We start from the raw sequence: 16,461 nt of genomic DNA, 5'->3' as shown, positions 1-16,461 counted from the left end.
CTCATCCACGTTCTTTTTAGCATTAACCTCTCTCACCCAGCTTCTCCCTACCTCTCTCCCCACTGCTGACTCCACAGCACACAAGTCAACATGGCAGGCTTTCCCCACCCCACGGCTGATGAATCTCTCGATAATGTTTTCTTCCCCAGCTTTCTGGGTTTCTGTTGGTCTTCAGCCTCAGCTTCTCAAAATGAATTCCCCTGACCGTTCCTTTCAAAACACCCTCCTCCAATAGTCTCAGTCTTAGCAGCCTATGTATTGGGTCCTGACACTGATTACACCTTCTCTGTTTTATTTGCTTATTGCCTGTCTCTCCTCAACAGAATGGAAGCTTCCTGAGGGCAGGGACCTTATCCTTTTCTCATTTAGAGCCTCAGATCTAGCAGAGTATCTGGTCCACAGTCTCTATCCACTAACAGTTTTGACTGAACTTTTCTTATACTGTTGTTTTGAACATAGTAGAATGTCCTGATTAGGCTCTTTAATCGATACAAGAGAATACCGTCTCAGGGAATTTTTCACATCGATCTCTGAACTGGGAAGCAGCTTGAATTAATGCTTGTAGGGTGTGAGGGGAAGCAGAGAGGAATGGCGTAATTAGACCTCAGAAGGCTAGATTCTATTTCTAGTTACATATGGTATCAAAGCAGAACCTATTAGCAATGCAGAAAGTAAGTGGCCATCTAGTCAGTTATCTGTGATCTTTCAAGAAGGGTAGCTCTTCAGTTTAAAAAAAAAAAAATGTGCAGCACTGTTTACTTAATGGAAATAGAAATATAGTGCCTCCCAAATTTGTGTATTTGTGTCCCGAATTTCTAGTCCTTTGTTTCCAGCTGTCTGCTGGAGGCCTCTGCAATAGATTCTTACAGCATCTGAAATCCATCATGGTCAAAGCTGAACCCATTCGTCTGCATTCCTGGCCATCCATTCTTCCTGCTGTATCCTCTGTTACCATGAGTAACTGTTTTCCACCCAGTCTCTCCCTCTGGAGACATCAGCCTCATCTTCTCACTAACCCCCTCCATCCAGACGGTCACGAGTTCTGTCGTGTTATTTTTTCACTTCCTGAGTGGTCCTCAGCTAGAATCCTCAAGAGCCTTCCCCACCCACCCCCCCACCTATTTGTCCTTTATACTTCTGCCAACTCATACCTGTTGAAATGAAACTAATCTTGCCACTCTTCTGCTTAAAGCTTTTCTACTAAGCTCTGCATCACTGGTAGAATAAGGGCAAATTCCTTAGTCTGTAAAACGAGGTCCTTCCTAGTGTATCCGAAGCCTGCATTCTGCTCACTTCCTGGTGTCCACTCCCAACCTCCAGCCATACTGAGCCATTTACAGTTACTGCAGACACTTCATGTGTTTACAGCTGACATTCCCTGTTTCTGCAGTGCCCCTCTGCCATCGTCTTCTCTGCAGACATGTATTCATTCATCAGTTCCCAGTTCACCTGTAACCTCTTCAACCCATCCCTCCCAGGTCCCCTTAGCAGATAATCCATTACAGTTTATGTGCGCATCTCTTACAGCAGCACTTTATGCATTTTTACGTGTCCACCTCTGCAGGACTCTGAGCTGTGGTCAGCGATTGGAACTCCACAGGCATAATGCCTGAGAAAAATAGGTCTTCACAGATGTTTTTCTTAAATAATAAACCCCAAGGAAAAAATATATGAAAAGCAAATGATAATTTTAATTAAACCATTTTCAAAACCTAATAGCATTAAAAAGGGAAAAAATATATATTATAGATATAAATTTAAGCCATAGTCTAATTAAGAGCTAATAGGTACAATATTTGGCTCCTACCATGTACTTGACAAACATTAACTGGTCACAGTATCTCCTAAGATAGAGAATGGTATCCTTCCATTTTAAAGGTGAAGAGACTAAGTCACAGCAGGGTAAGTCACTTGGCCACAGTCACACCAGAGTGATAGGTGGCTTCCAAAAATAATTACCATGCTGTACCTCCTCTCTATGACCCAGAGAACTAGAATATTCAGTTGACTGCAGTATGGTGCAGCGTAATTTTTCCTTGAGAAAAGGAAAAATATTCACAAAAATGTTCTCAGCAGTTCAACCTAAAATAGAATGCACTTACACATTAATTTCCTTGCCCTGTACCTCCTGCATATGTCATATTGTACAAGGAGTGTTGATACTTGATAGTTTGACTCTACAAATTTCTCAGATGTCAACTACAGATAATCTTTAAAGATATACTTACCAAGGCAAGGACGTGGGCTTGTTTGTTGGAAGAGGAAGAGAGTGGGCTCATTAATGGAAAATGAACTAAAAGTTTCATCTCTCCAAAACATGCTTTTCCTAAATATTCTGGCTCATCAAGGCTGTCATAATCGTGAAAAGTGAAAGCCAGGCTATACTTGGCTCTACCTTTTGTCTTTCCCCTATAATTTAAAATACTTATTTCAATAAATAAGTGCTAAGGATGTAATGTAATGAACACTGCTGTCTGTTATACAGGAAAGGTGTTAAGAGAGTACACCCTGAGAGTTCTCATCACAAAGAAAAACATTTTTTTCTATTTGATTTTGTATCTATATGAGAGGATGGGCGTGAATTGAATTTACTGTGGTCATCACTTCAGAAATAAAATGAATACTTATTTCAAGCCCTCAGAACAAAGAGGCAAGGGAGCCTTGTGGCTTGTTTTCCCTTAGGCATAAATGGCACTTTGTACCACCTGAGGATTGGTGTTATATGTACAGGCAGACCTCAGAGACATTGTGGGGTTGGTTTCAGACCACCACAGTAAAGCAAGTATAACAATCACAGGAAGCACACAAATTTTTTGGTTCCCTGGTGCATATAAAAGTTATGTTTACACTATGCCGTAGTCTCTTAAGTGTGCCATCGCACTGTCTTAAAAAAATGTGCATACCTTAATTTAAAAATTCTTTATTGCTAAAAATGCTAACCGTCATCTGAGTCTTCCACAAGCCATAATCTCTTTGCAATAGTAACATCAGAGATCACTGATCACCGGTCACCATCACAAATATAATAATAATGAAAAGATTTTAAGAATTGTGAGAATTACCAAAATGTGACACAGAGACGTGAATTGAGCCAATGCTGTTGGAAAAATGGCACCGAGAGACTCGCTGCCGCAAACCTTCAATTTGTGAAAAAAATGCATTATCTACGAAGCACAATAAAACGAGCTATGCCTGTTTCTCTTTCTTCCTGGGAATCCTCCCCCTCCACCCCGCCCCAGGAATCTGGGCCAGGACGAGGGATCCAGGCAGTTTCTGCTTGTGCTGGAAGGAGGAGGAGAGTTCCTTGTTATTGTTTCCCAAGTAGAACCGCTTATTTTTTCACAGGAGAGATGGTGGGGGGAGCCACAGAATCGGTGAGCTTCTCTCCTTTCTAAGGAGCAGGTACTTAACAAGGTGTCCCCAAAAGAAAGGTTAGGCTGGTGTCTTGCTTTGTGGCTTTTCTAAAGGGCTTTGTGGCCATTTTGTGCAGAAACCATCTATAGCTTTCTATCAGTGCCCATGTATGTAGATCCAGTGGAAAAGGTTGCTAGGCACGTTGCCTTTGCTGAAAGGGCACCTGTTCAGGGCATGCTCTCTTACTACTCTCTTTATTTATTTTTATTTCTTTTATTGAGGTATAGTTAATTTACATTGTTGTGTTAGTTTCAGGTGTGTAGTGAAGTGATTCAGTTATACATACACACGTATATATTCTTCTTAAGATTCCTTTCCATTATAGGTTATTACAAGATACTGAGTAGAATTCCCTGTGCTATACAGTAGGTCCTTGTTGTTTTTCTGTTTTATATATAGTAGTGTGTATATATTAATCCCAAACTCCTCATTTATCTCTCCCCGCCCCCATCCCCTTTGGTAATCAGAAGTTTGTTTTCCATGTCCGTGAATCTATTTCTGTTTTTCTTACTCCTCTCTTTAAAAATGTTAACAGTCCTCCAACTACCGACTCCAGTGTACCTTACCTAGCCTTCCTGTGTTCATTTTCTCCATAGCGGTTGTCACCTGGCATGTGCTGGGATAACATTTTTGCTTTGGTTTCTTATATTTCTACCTCTCGCCCCAGTAGAATATAAGTACCAGGAGGACAGGGAAGTTTATGTTTTATTCCCAGCAATAACTTCAGTGTCTAGAACAGACCCTGTGGAACCTAGTACCCACTCAAGTATGTTAGATGGCTAAAGATCACATATTTCCAACTCTTCACCCAAAATGTACACAGATCACCTATACTTACCAGCAACCTTAATCTTTGGATATGAGGAATTTGCTCATTCAAAGTTTTCTGGCATAGCATCTGAATAACCAAGATTTTGTTTCAGGTATCAAGATTTTAAAATGACTCTGAAAGTTTTTATCACCTTACGTGCTTCTCTTTAATCCTACTTGGTTCATGAAGCTGTCAGGAAAAGAACCTGCTTTTGATTATATATGGCTTTTCTTGCCTCCAAGATAGTCTTTTAAAAAGCAATTTAGCTTCTTACTATAATTATATTCCAAACTTAATATTTCTTAAGTCTTGCCAGAATAACATTTTCTCCCTTGCAACATATTTTTTATGATTTAAAGGTAAGACAGCAAGTGTACTAAGTACTTTAGACTATATCTTGAAAATCTAAGAACATTTTTCTACAGAGCCCAAATGATACCATCTCACCCACAAAATTAACAATAGTTTTAAAATATCATCAGGTAGTCGTATTTTCCCTAAACCTGAGGAATGACCTTCCCTGCTTGTTTTTCCACACCGTATCCCATGCAGGACCAGGCCTAGCATCTTACATCCTTAAATCTTAGGATTCAGAACAGCCCTGTTTGTATCATGACATCGATGTACTAAAGAAGCTGTACCCGTCTTCCTAGAAACTGCCCATCCTTTGACTTGCCTTAGGTCCTAGAGGTATTATTTAGATTGTTTCTCTATTCCTGGAATATTTTTCTTTTGATGAGTGTGTACTGAGAAAATGAAGAAAAGATCAATTCTTTTTCAAATGTTCTAAACAAGTGCTGCTAGCTACACCAGACCTTGCTTTAATGCTTCTCTTATCTCTTTGCTGTTCTTGTTTTTTTAGACATTCACTAAATTAAGCAGGGTAACATTTAAAAGCTGGTATAAAGAAAAGTTGATTTTATGCTAAACTATCATTTTTATAGTCTTTCTTCCATTTTCTTTCATGTCTAGCATCTTACAGTGAATACCATTAGTTTTATTCTTGGAATTGGCAAGAACCTGAGTAGTTAATACACCCATGAATTTAACACTGGATTCTATAATCTTCTATTCATATCAGTGTGCCAAGTGGTAATAGAATTCTGAAAATATAATCTGTAGCATAAGCGTTTTTTTTAACTTTAAAGATTAAGTACTTTTGTATTCCCTCCCTTAAGATCTTTCCTAGAACTGCCTAACATCTGACTCTTTTACGTTTTCTAATAAAGAAAGTCAAACTCTTCATGTAATTGTCGTAGATTATTTCAGTTCTGAGTGTTTTGGAGGACTGTCGCCTTGGGATTTAGTCATGACATCATTCATTCATTTATACGCTTGAGCCACGTGCCATGCCAAGCACTGTTCCTGTGGCCTTGGCTTTATTTCTCTCTTATGTGATACTTGCTGTGGGTCAGGTGCTCTTCTAAGTGCACTGCAAGTTTTAACCCATTTGTTCCTCATCATACCCTAGGAAGCTACGTGTTATAAGTCTGCCATTTACAGATGAGGATAAGGAGGCACAGAGATTAAGTAATTTGCTCCTGGTCACAGAGCTGAGATTCAGATCCAGGCAGTCTGGCCCCGGAGTTCATACGTTGAACCACTCTGCCGTGCTGAAGAGCCTCGCCTCCTTGGAGCCTGCATTCTGCCCTCTCTGAAGAAGGCAAGAGGCAGGGATCGCGTTGCTTCTGCTGTAGAATTTTAGAACTTGGACACCCTAGAGCCCGTGAGGCCTCTCTCTTTGTTTCCTTATATCTCCTTTGTCCTCAGATCAGGACATAGCACAGCCTCCCACTCTTCCCATCTCCACCCCACCCCAGCCCACCCTCTGTGCCAGGGGTCAGCAATATTTCTGTAAAGAGCCAGATAATAAATAGTTGAGGCTCTGCAGGCCACAATATGGTCTCTGTCACATATTTTTCTTTCTGTGTGTGTGTTTTTTTTTTTTTTTTTTCCTTTTCATCTTATAACACTTTAAAAATGTGAAAATCACCCTTAGCTCACAAGATGTCCAGGAACAAGTCACGGGCCGTAGTTTGCCACCCCCTGCTCCACGCCACTGCTCATTTGTCCTTCTTTGAGCACTCTGTGTTCTTGTCAGCTGATCTGTTTCAGGCACTCAGGTTTTCCTCTCCCCTCCACCACAGGACCTTTGCACATGTTCTACCCACTCTGCCTTTCAACAGCTGTCTTTAGCCTCTGGACTTCATTAATTTGGGGCTTTTTTTAGGCCACATTTTAGAGCCCTTCCTCGTGGATGCCTTGTTATACACCCCCAGATCTGTTCAGGTCTCATTTGTTTGGGTCTCCTAGCCCTCCATAATTGTTATCACAGTTGCAATTTTACGTTTATACAGGTGATGATATCATTGTCCTTTTGGCTGTTAGCCCACGTGAATTACCCTTGCGCCCCAGGGTATCTCTAGCTCCCAGCACGTGTCCCTAACCAGGCTCCCAGCTCCGCTCTCATCTCCCTAGAGCCCACTCTCCACCCAGCAACCAGAGTCGTCTTTAAAACAAATCAGATTTAGTCATTCCCATTGCATATAAATAAACATGCTATTTCTGACCATAACCAGCATGGCCTTGCTGGGTCATGCCCCACCTGTCTGTCTCTACCACCCTAACATACGCTTCTTCCCCCTGCCTCACTCCCCTCAAGCTCACTGGCTCTTTTTTGTATTTTTTTTCGTGATCGTGCTAAGCTTGCCCTTGCATTCAGGGCCTTTACACATTGTCTTACTCCTATCTTAGCCATCCGCCCACCTTGACTTTCAGCATTCCAAGTCTCGGTGCCCAGGACCCTTTCTCAGTGGCCTTCCCCTGATCGTCCTATTTGAAATGCTCCCCCTACAGTCCCGCCCACACACACACATCTGTTATAGCCACTGGTTAACACATTAGCCTTTCTTTTCTCAATCAACTTCTTTGCATTTTTTTTTTTGTTATTTATTTGCTCATATTTTGCCTCCCCCGCTAAAATATGTTCCGAGAAAGCAGAGGCTTTGTCATGTTCACCCATCTACCCCCGGTGCCTGGAACAGCACCTGGCACTTGGTAAAAGCACAGTCAGCGCTGTTGATTGAACCACTGGTGTGTGGCATTGAGAGGCACTTAATGGAATGGTCGGATGGAGGGGCGAATTAATGCATTACCCTTTTTTTTTTTGCTGATTATCAATCAGTGCACATCTCTCTCAACTCAGATACTCAACTGTTCACTGACTAAAGAAAAAATATCTGAATACCTGGTCTCTGCAGTTGAGCATCCATCGCTGTTAAAACCCAAAGCCTGTGTAAAATTCCGTTGTGGTCAGGCTTAGGTACTTGTTATTCCTGGTTGTGCATTATTAGGATATCTCTTCTTCATCCTCACACCCACTTTTCACGTCCTACCAGCTCCAACACCTCTAGCTCACAAGAATCACTTTCCCCTTGGAATTTCTAAAGCATTTAGAATGAAGTACGTCTATTACTTAGTAATTAGTGTAGATTCTCTCCCCTGGAATAGGGATTTATTAAATGTGTAAGAATGATGATACATCCTAGTTTAGACTAAGGTTGTGACCTATCTAGCTCACCCCTAATGCCTGAATCATGAATTTTTGGTGTCTCAATTTGGTCCTTATCTTCCTAAAGCAGGAGTCTGTGACCTGGGGTCCAGAGTAAGCTAGTGAATGGTCTGCAAGGAATGCCTTTAGCTGCAAGTAACAGAAACCCGGTCATCGGTGGTAGGAGCGCTGGGCTGGTGCAGTGATACAAAGATGCAACCTTTTTGTATCTTTCCACCCCACCATCCTAAATCAGCTTCTGCATCCTAATGTTTATCACCTAACAATTGACAGCTGGCTGTTGCCCCTCCAGGCGGAGACCAAGTAGAAGAGCAGGGGGTAAAGGAACAAAAGTGCTCTGACCATCAGTAGGAATCTTCTCATCTGGAAAGTAAGAACCGTCCTAAAAGCCCCACCTAAAAGTCCAAGCAGGTGTCCTCTGGCATCTGATTATCCAGAAATATCTCGGTCACATGGCCTTCCCTGTCCCCAAGGGCATGGAGTGTTTGGTTTCTTACTTTCTCTGGTCAAAAAAGGGATGGAGAAAGGAGTTAAGAGTGGCTTTGGGGTAGCTTTCAAACAGTTTCTGCTGCAGAGCATTTTTCAGGAGAGATGAGTCAGATTCTCAGAGATCCTGTCATGGACAAATTAATAATACCCACTACCTAAGGAATGCCATCAAAACAACTATACCGAAATTCAGTAGACTGCTAAAATGGGGGTCACTTTTAGATATTACCTATAGGTAACAGAGATTCTGACAGTACATTAAAGGTAGATAATTTTTTTTTTAGTAATCATCAACATATGATGGATTGAATCCTATGGGCATCAAATTCATTTACGAAATATCTAAACTGATGAATTCATTTAGAGAATTAGTTACTTAACTAATTCAGTGAGGCCATGACTGAAGGAGCCATAGATCTATAAGTATCATAATCTTCCCCTTTTTTGTGTGTTCAGCTCCTTATAATTTGTGCCCATAGGGGGTTGGGGGCTTGGAGTGGAGGTATATTTCTTCAAATTTGGAGGCCCTGAAGATAACAATTTTATTAATTAACGAGCTCTTATTCTAGGCCAGTCGTGAGAGTTTTTAAGAAGAGTGAGGCATTACAATAGCAGTGTCCTCTCCTTTTTAACCCTTTTTGCTGAACTGTAACGTACATAAAGAGAAGTGCGCGTAACACAGGTGTACAGCTAGATGAATTTTCAAAATTGAACACAGCCAGATAGCTGACGCCCAGATCAAAACACAGCCTTGCCAGCCCCCAGAAGCCTCTCTCCTGTTTCCTCCTAGTCACTAAACTTCCCCTTGCCAATGTGTAACAACTCCTCGGAGTTCTATCAGTGGCGAGGAGTAACTGTTTTCATAGTTTATATAAATGGAATCAGGCGGTGTGTCTTGTGTCTTATATGTTTGGCTTCTAATGGTGCCTTTAGGTGGGAGAGAGAGTGGCTTTTTCTTACTTAGCTGTCCCCCGTCTTGAAACATTTACTCAGACCCAGGAAGAATATGCTTCCTACTTTCTCACATTTTCTGGCAGCTTCTAATTTTCCTAATTTAACAGCAATAATTTCAGAGATTGCTTTCCTCTGGGACAAACTGACTTATCCAGCCATTGTACCTTCCAGGCTAAACTGGCAGCACTAAGACCTGGGGAGGAATGGGTGGGAAAGAACTGTTTCCTTTTTTTTAAATTTTGCTTTATTTTCTTTCTCTATTTCCAACCCTGGGAGACTCTTTCTTCCCCGTTCTAGATCAACACGGAAGTGTCTGAGTGTCTTCCTGTTGAGACTTGCCCTTCTGGCCCCCGGTTGGTCCTTACATTCTGGGAGCTGACAGCTGTTCTGCTTTCACTCTCCCCTCGTCACTGCCGTAGTTCAGGTCTCGTGATTGTCCAATTCACATAAACCATGGGAATCAGCTGTCTCTCTGCCATTTCCTCTCCTTTGTCCTACAAAGCAGAAAAAACATCAGTCTTAACAGAGACGATGAAAGAATAAATATAGCTTTTTTAGAGAATGCAAATGGTGCATTGTTTTGCATACTTAAACAAAAAGGAATTAAAATGTGAATAAAAATCTTTGACTATCTCGAGGGACTATCAGGCAGGCAATGGCAAGTGGAATCAAGGTCATCCTTTACTTAGAAATACAAGAAGAGCTACCGTTGTGATGCAGTATAATCTTCACCAAACTAAAGTCTCGTGTGCTGACACACAAAATTTTATCATCAGTGATTTATTTCCTCAAAATAATGTCCCTTTGACCCTTTAACCTTCTTATTTAATTCAGATACTCCTGAGATGATGAGCATTTTCAGATAAGTTCCCTCATGCTTTAGAAGTATTTTTTATTATTGGAATTTAAAAGCCGTAAAAGCTGTCTGCTTAAAATTGACAGATGCTAAAATGTATGAGTGAATGAATATTCCACCGTGTTCTCAAGGGACTATTTTATTGTGACTTGTTTGTTTATAAGGAAATTGCTTTATGACGTTCAGCCTCACATCTCCATAAACTAGCCCTTCCTTGCATTTTCTTGCACTGTGATCACCTCTCTGAAACCGGCTCACCTTGGTCACATCACAGAACAAAGCTGTCCAGCAGTTGAAAAAAAGGCGGAAAATATTTTTTCCCCTTTCTGTGTTTCCAGTTATTTATGAAAACTGCAGCTGGAAGTTGTAATGTTGGCATGTTGCGCCTTCTTTGGGAAGATGCCACATCTTTAAAACATAACCGTGTGCTACTGTTTTAATGGTGTCCAAATAGATAATTGAATTCGTGGACATCTAAATTTAATTCCGGAAATCAAAGCTATGGTAATAAGAACTGGACGCGAGTTCTCTTAGGCCAAGTAATTTAATTCCTCAGCCAGCTGAAATATTATGTGTCTCTGTTCCTTGTTATGATGCCAGTAAATTGCTCAGGCAGATGCAGTGATGGGTGGTGGGGATCTATTTCACTCTTTTTCATGGCTCCACGCATACTAGAATGTAGATCACTTTAAACACAGCTGTTTTTATACACATGTTTTCTGTTTGGAGTTTTAAATGTAACATTCAAGTCATAACAGAGATGTTTGGGGCCTAGGGTCGTGTTTTCACCATCCCACCTGGAAGCACAGTGCTGTCTTAACACTGGGTCACATACCTGGACCCTGTCACTCCATCCGTGCTTCAGAACAGCATGCACATGTCATGATTTAAGGAGAAGACTCATTGAATTTGATTTCTCTCCCTATTTTTACCTGAATTGTCCACTTAATTTGGATAACTAAAGAATATTGGTGCCTATGATTTGATTGAACACAGAAGAGAGCTCAAACACAAGAAATTGGCTGATGGCATGCACTAGGTCATCTTTATTTTATTCACTAGCAGTACAACATCAAGATTCTGTAGAAAAATAAAGAGGCAGTATCCTGGGTAAAATTGGCATCTAAGCAACTGTTGAGTTTAGGATTCTTTTGAAATGTTGTCTTAAGTGGTAGACTTTTGTGCAGGAATTCAGGCAATCAAGAAATCAATGTTCGTACCCCATTTATCTCTAAGCAGATGAAGGCTTATACCATCTGATTATCAGTGTGAATGTTTCTCTTCCTCTTCTTGCCTATTTTTCATGGTCTCATGGAAGTGTTAAAATAACTGGTTAGGGTTTTCTCTGTATTAACACTTCATTTGTTCAATTAATAATAATTTATCTATAAATAAGTTATTATTGATTTTACTCTGCCAAATAAGTTTCTCCTTATTCTCTTATTTAACCACATATTTCAACTGCTTTTGATGTGTCCATTTATTATCTGTAAGTCATATTTAGTCAGAATTTAAAAGGCGTTCCACTTGGGGGACAGGGGCTTATACACAATTTTTTAGAACTTATAAAAGTCCTTTAAATTCTGAGTTAATCACGGAATTCCTTTTTTTTTTTAAATACATCTTTATTGGAGTATAATTGCTTCACAATACTGTGTTAGTTTCTGTTGTACAACAAAGTGAATCAGCCATATGCATACGTATATCCCCATATCCCCTCCCTCCCTATCCCACCTCTCTAGGTTGTCGTAAAGGGAATTCTTTCTAGTGCTATATTCATCTTTTTACATATCTTTCTCTTTTTCACCCTCAGTACTTGTGGCTCTCCTGTCAGACTTTCAGTCTTTGAAAGCCTTTTGCCATCTTCCTTTCTGTCCCCATACACCATGGAATCCTACCATTTTCTTTCCCTAACAGGTTTGAAATCTGATTTTCTGTACAATGCCGAACTCACACTAGCGTCCCAAGGCTCCAGGTTGTGGCTGACACAAACTCTCCAGATTCCTGTCATGTCTCCCAAACAGTGAGCTTCTCCTTGTGGGCAAGAATCGACTCTGGGGTAAAATTTAAATGTCAACATGGCAGTTCTCAATCCTATCCTGTAGTGCTTCTTGTGAAATAGAACTGTGGCAGATGCTCTGGGGAGGTGAAGTCCTCCACCACATCTAGATGTTTTTCCCGTATTGATTTTGTGATCTGATCAAGGATGAAATATCTATTTCTCCTCTCCAGCCAGATGGCACATGAGATACTGTCACTGTTTAACACTTAGATTCCTGTCTTCATTTATCATCTTCCAGATGCTCTTGACCATGTCTGTACTGGCAGGTATATGACTGCCACAAGGATATCTTACTTGGACTTTCTGATTTTGTTCTAGACATACTCTTCTTTGGCCATCCAAATCTGCTGATTTATTACTTACCACTGATTAAGTATATACGTGTTTAATGCCATAAATAGTATTTCTGATCCCCTTCCCAATTATACTGTGACTTACTGCCTATCTGTTACCACTGTTCTCAGTGTTGCATATTTCAGTGGTTCTCAGAATATTGTCCCCCCACCATCAGTATCAGCATCACTGGGGAAATTGTTAGAAAGGCAAATTCTCAGGCCCTGTCCCACCACTGATTCAGAAATCTGGGGATGGCACCTGGTGATCTGTGTTTTAACAAGCCTTTCAGGTGCATCCTTTTGATGCTCCCTGAAATTTGGGAACCAAAGAGATACCTGATATTCTAGAAAGCTTACACAACTAGCAAAAGGGAGCATAGGTGTAGTTTCAGTAGGCATCCCTGACCATTGAGCTTACAGGCTTATTTAAGCCAATTTCTTCTTCCCCTTTCATTTCCAGTTTAAACTTTCAATAGTAATTTTGAACGAGTTTCCACCTCTCCTTATTGAATATCTACTCTGCAGGTGCTGTGGGGTATTTTCACCTACAGGAGGAGGAGTAATCCCAGTAACACAGTAAAGTTTGTTTTGGTCTCCCCCCACCCCAGCCTTTTTAATAGACTTTATTTTTTAGAGCAGTTTTAAGGTTAGAAAAAATTTGAACAGGAAGTACAGAGAGCTCTCCCCACCGCATTATTAACATTTTGCATTAGCATTGCATGCTTGAACCAATATTGATACATTAATTATTATTAAAGTAAAGTTTACATTAGAGCTCACTTTTTGTATTGTACAGTTCTTAGGGTTTCGACAAATGCATGATGTTGTATATGCACTGTATCAGTGGATATCCACTGATGCAGTATCTTACAGAGCAGTTTCACTGCCCTAAAAATCCCCTGGGCTCTGCCTATTCATCCCTTCCTTCCTACCCCGAACTCCTAGCAACCACTGGTCTTTTTATGGTCTCCATAACTTTGCCTTTTCCAGAATGTCATACAGTTGGAAGCCGGGTATCCTCTTCTTTGCAACTGCAGAACCTAAGAAGAGCTGTGCTCAGGGGTAAAAAGTTGCAGATATACTGAGCTGGAATTCATTTCTGACCTGCTGGCTTCAAACCTTGTGTGTGTTTTTATTCAATGTCAGGTTTCCTCTCAGATGTCCAAAATTCCTCGTCACTGATTTTTTTTTTTTTTCCTCTCCTGAAATTTGTTTAAATGACTATCATTGTTATTTCTCTTTCCTGCTCCAGTGAAGACAAAGTCGTGGAAGTAGCAGAGGAGGAAGAAGTGGCTGATATTGAGGAAGAGGAAGCCGAGGATGATGAGGATGAAGAGGACGGTGATGAGGTAGAGGAAGAGGCTGAGGAACCCTATGAAGAGGCCACAGAGAGGACCACCAGCATCGCCACCACCACGACCACCACCACGGAGTCTGTGGAAGAGGTGGTCCGAGGTAATCCACTGTTTACTTGGATTTTCTTTCTCGGGGGAAAGGAAAGCATCACACCAGAGTTTGAAATTTCTATCCACCCTACCACCATTGCGTCCCCCAGCCAAAAAATAAAAATTCATAATAACAAGTTGTCTTGTGCTTGTTGAACTCTTTTTGGTTGAACAAGCAGTCTAACAATTCATTTCAAATTAACATGACATCCTGATTTTACAGTCTGTTCTGTGCCTTGTGTATGCTACTTGGTACACTGTTCTGTAAAACTCCACCTAACTGGGGGCCATGTCATTTGACAAAGGCTGAGTTAGGCAACCTCCTTGGTATTCTCCTGATAGTGGGTGTTTATTACACTCCATTGTATGTTGCCTCTTTCACATCTAGACTGTGAGGTCCTTGATGTCAAAGACTGGATTTTACTTAATATGATGCAGAGTGCCTGCCTTATAGAAACTTTTCAATAAATCTTGGTTGAATGAGTAGTTGCAATTAGATTTCGTTAAAGCAAAAGAAGGCTATTTGGTGAGTATCACCTTATGTTTTGCTGTGAAATTTAACTTGGATGACTTGTGTTGCCTTTACAGTATTTTATTGGGGGAAGTGACAGTGAGAGGTAGATGTAGTGTTACTATCTTAGACTTTCTTTTTCTGTTTCATTAATGCTCCTATTGGAAATGTGGTAAACAGAATGAACTAAAAGACTTCCTTTTTGTCTCCATGAAATAAAAGCAAGCATTCAGTTTACATTAAACAACCAAAGCTAGTGAATTGTTGAGTTGCCTTTCTTAAAGCGTATGCATTTGTTTTGCAAATAGTAAAAGATGGTCCTAGGATTAGATTGAATGAGTGTGGACAGAATTATTGTTTTAATGTATTGCAAATACTTTTGAAGTCCATCCACAAATGCTACAACATTGTAGGTCTTTTTCTCACTTTTATTAAAGTAAAATGATTTCTGCTCTGCTGTTAAATTGGAGTTTAAAATGGGCTACTTTTTTGCCTCAAGTAGGTTCCTGATGATCATTGTAGTATCTTCTTCCCTTCACTGCATTTTTTATAACTTTATTGAGGTATAATTTACATATAAAATTCATTCACTTTAAGTGTATAGGTGTATAATTCAATGGCGTTAATAAATTTACCAAATTGTGAAACCATCACCATAATCCAATCTTAGAACATCTCCATCATCCCAGTATGAGCCCTCACACCCATTCACAGTTAATCCTTGTCCTCACTGCCAGCCCCCAGCAACCATTAATCTACTTTTTGTCTCTACAGATCTGCCTTTTCTAGGCATTTCATATAAGTGGGGTCATACGTAGTCATTTGTGTCTGGCTTCTTTCACTTAACACAGTAGTTTCGAAGTTCTGCATTTCTTTAACTTGTAGCTTTTTTTTTTTTTAAATAAATTTATTTATTTTTGGCTGCGTTGGGTCTTCGCTGCTGTGCGTGGGCTTTCTTTAGTTGCAGTGAACGGGGGCCACTCTTCGTTGCATTGCGCGGGCTTCAGGAGTTGTGGCACGTGGGCCCAGCAGTTGCGGCTTGTGCGCTCTAGAGCACAGGCTCAGCAGTTGTGGCGCACGGGTTTAGCTGCTCTGCGGCACGTGGGATCTTCCCGGACCAGGGCTTGAACCCATGTCCCCTGCCTTGGCAGGCGGATTCCCAACCACTGTGCCTCCAGGGAAGCCCTAACTTGCAGCTTTTAAAACTGAGATTATTCTGAGTTGAACACTCACGGTTAGCTTAAAATCCACTGAAGGTATCACATATTCTTTTAAAATATATAGTACCAGATAGATTGTTTAACTTTATCATTCCCTACGTAATGACAACTTCTTATTCAATTTAGCATGTAGAGTAGATACACATTTAAGTAAATGCACATTTTGTTGGAGGCACTGTTTTTCAGGGTGTTTTTCGTGTACCTCTTAGGACCGTTTGTGGCAGATCTGGCTACATGAACTTGTTAGTTTCTATTTTCCTAGCAGGGAAAGACATATTTTACAGGGCTGCTTCTTCTTGAAACCTGAAAGTTGTATGACTACAAATTACAGCAGCTAGTGTTCTGCCGTGGGACTCAAGTTCTTGTGCTCTCCATCAAGATAGCTGTTTGCATAATAATTGTTGTCCACTTATTCAACATTCATTTTTGGAGTACCTCTTTGGATTGAGCCATTTTGCTGGGCTCAGTGGATCAATCATACGATGAGAATACACAGGATAGCTGACCCTCATGGATGTTCAAGTCTAGTAGGAAACATAAGTCAAAGAAATACAAAGTGTGCTGTAAAAACACTACGAGCCCAGAGCCTACTTCAAAGAATAGGAGATTGATCAGGGAAGGGTCTATGCAAAAGATGGCATTTGAAGGGGAAGTGGAAGGGCTGGTGGTAGAGCTACTGATGGATTTTCTTGTAGCCTACTTTACAGTCAGTAGGAACAACAAAACCAATATGGTGCCTTGGGAAGGTACGTGGCATGCTTGGGAGACAAGGTTAGTCCAGTTTAAACTAGAG

At 40.7% G+C, this 16,461-nt stretch overlaps 1 protein-coding gene across 5 annotated transcripts in view; it reads left to right on the top strand.

The window, feature by feature from the left end:
- APP (amyloid beta precursor protein) overlaps nt 1–16,461 on the top strand; it is a 275,532-nt gene that overhangs the window by 142,257 nt on the left and 116,814 nt on the right. For all 5 annotated transcript variants that reach the window (XM_059921407.1, XM_059921406.1, XM_059921405.1 and 2 more), the window contains exon 6: nt 13,745–13,947. In XM_059921407.1, coding sequence (XP_059777390.1) covers nt 13,745–13,947 — 203 coding nt within the window. The remainder of the gene's footprint in view (nt 1–13,744; nt 13,948–16,461) is intronic.

Source organism: Balaenoptera ricei, chromosome 4 (assembly GCF_028023285.1).
Source record: "Balaenoptera ricei isolate mBalRic1 chromosome 4, mBalRic1.hap2, whole genome shotgun sequence".
In the NCBI taxonomy this organism is placed as follows: domain Eukaryota; kingdom Metazoa; phylum Chordata; class Mammalia; order Artiodactyla; family Balaenopteridae; genus Balaenoptera; species Balaenoptera ricei.
The sequence above is the reverse complement of the archived record's forward strand: the minus strand, read 5'-3'. Positions and strand labels throughout refer to the sequence as shown.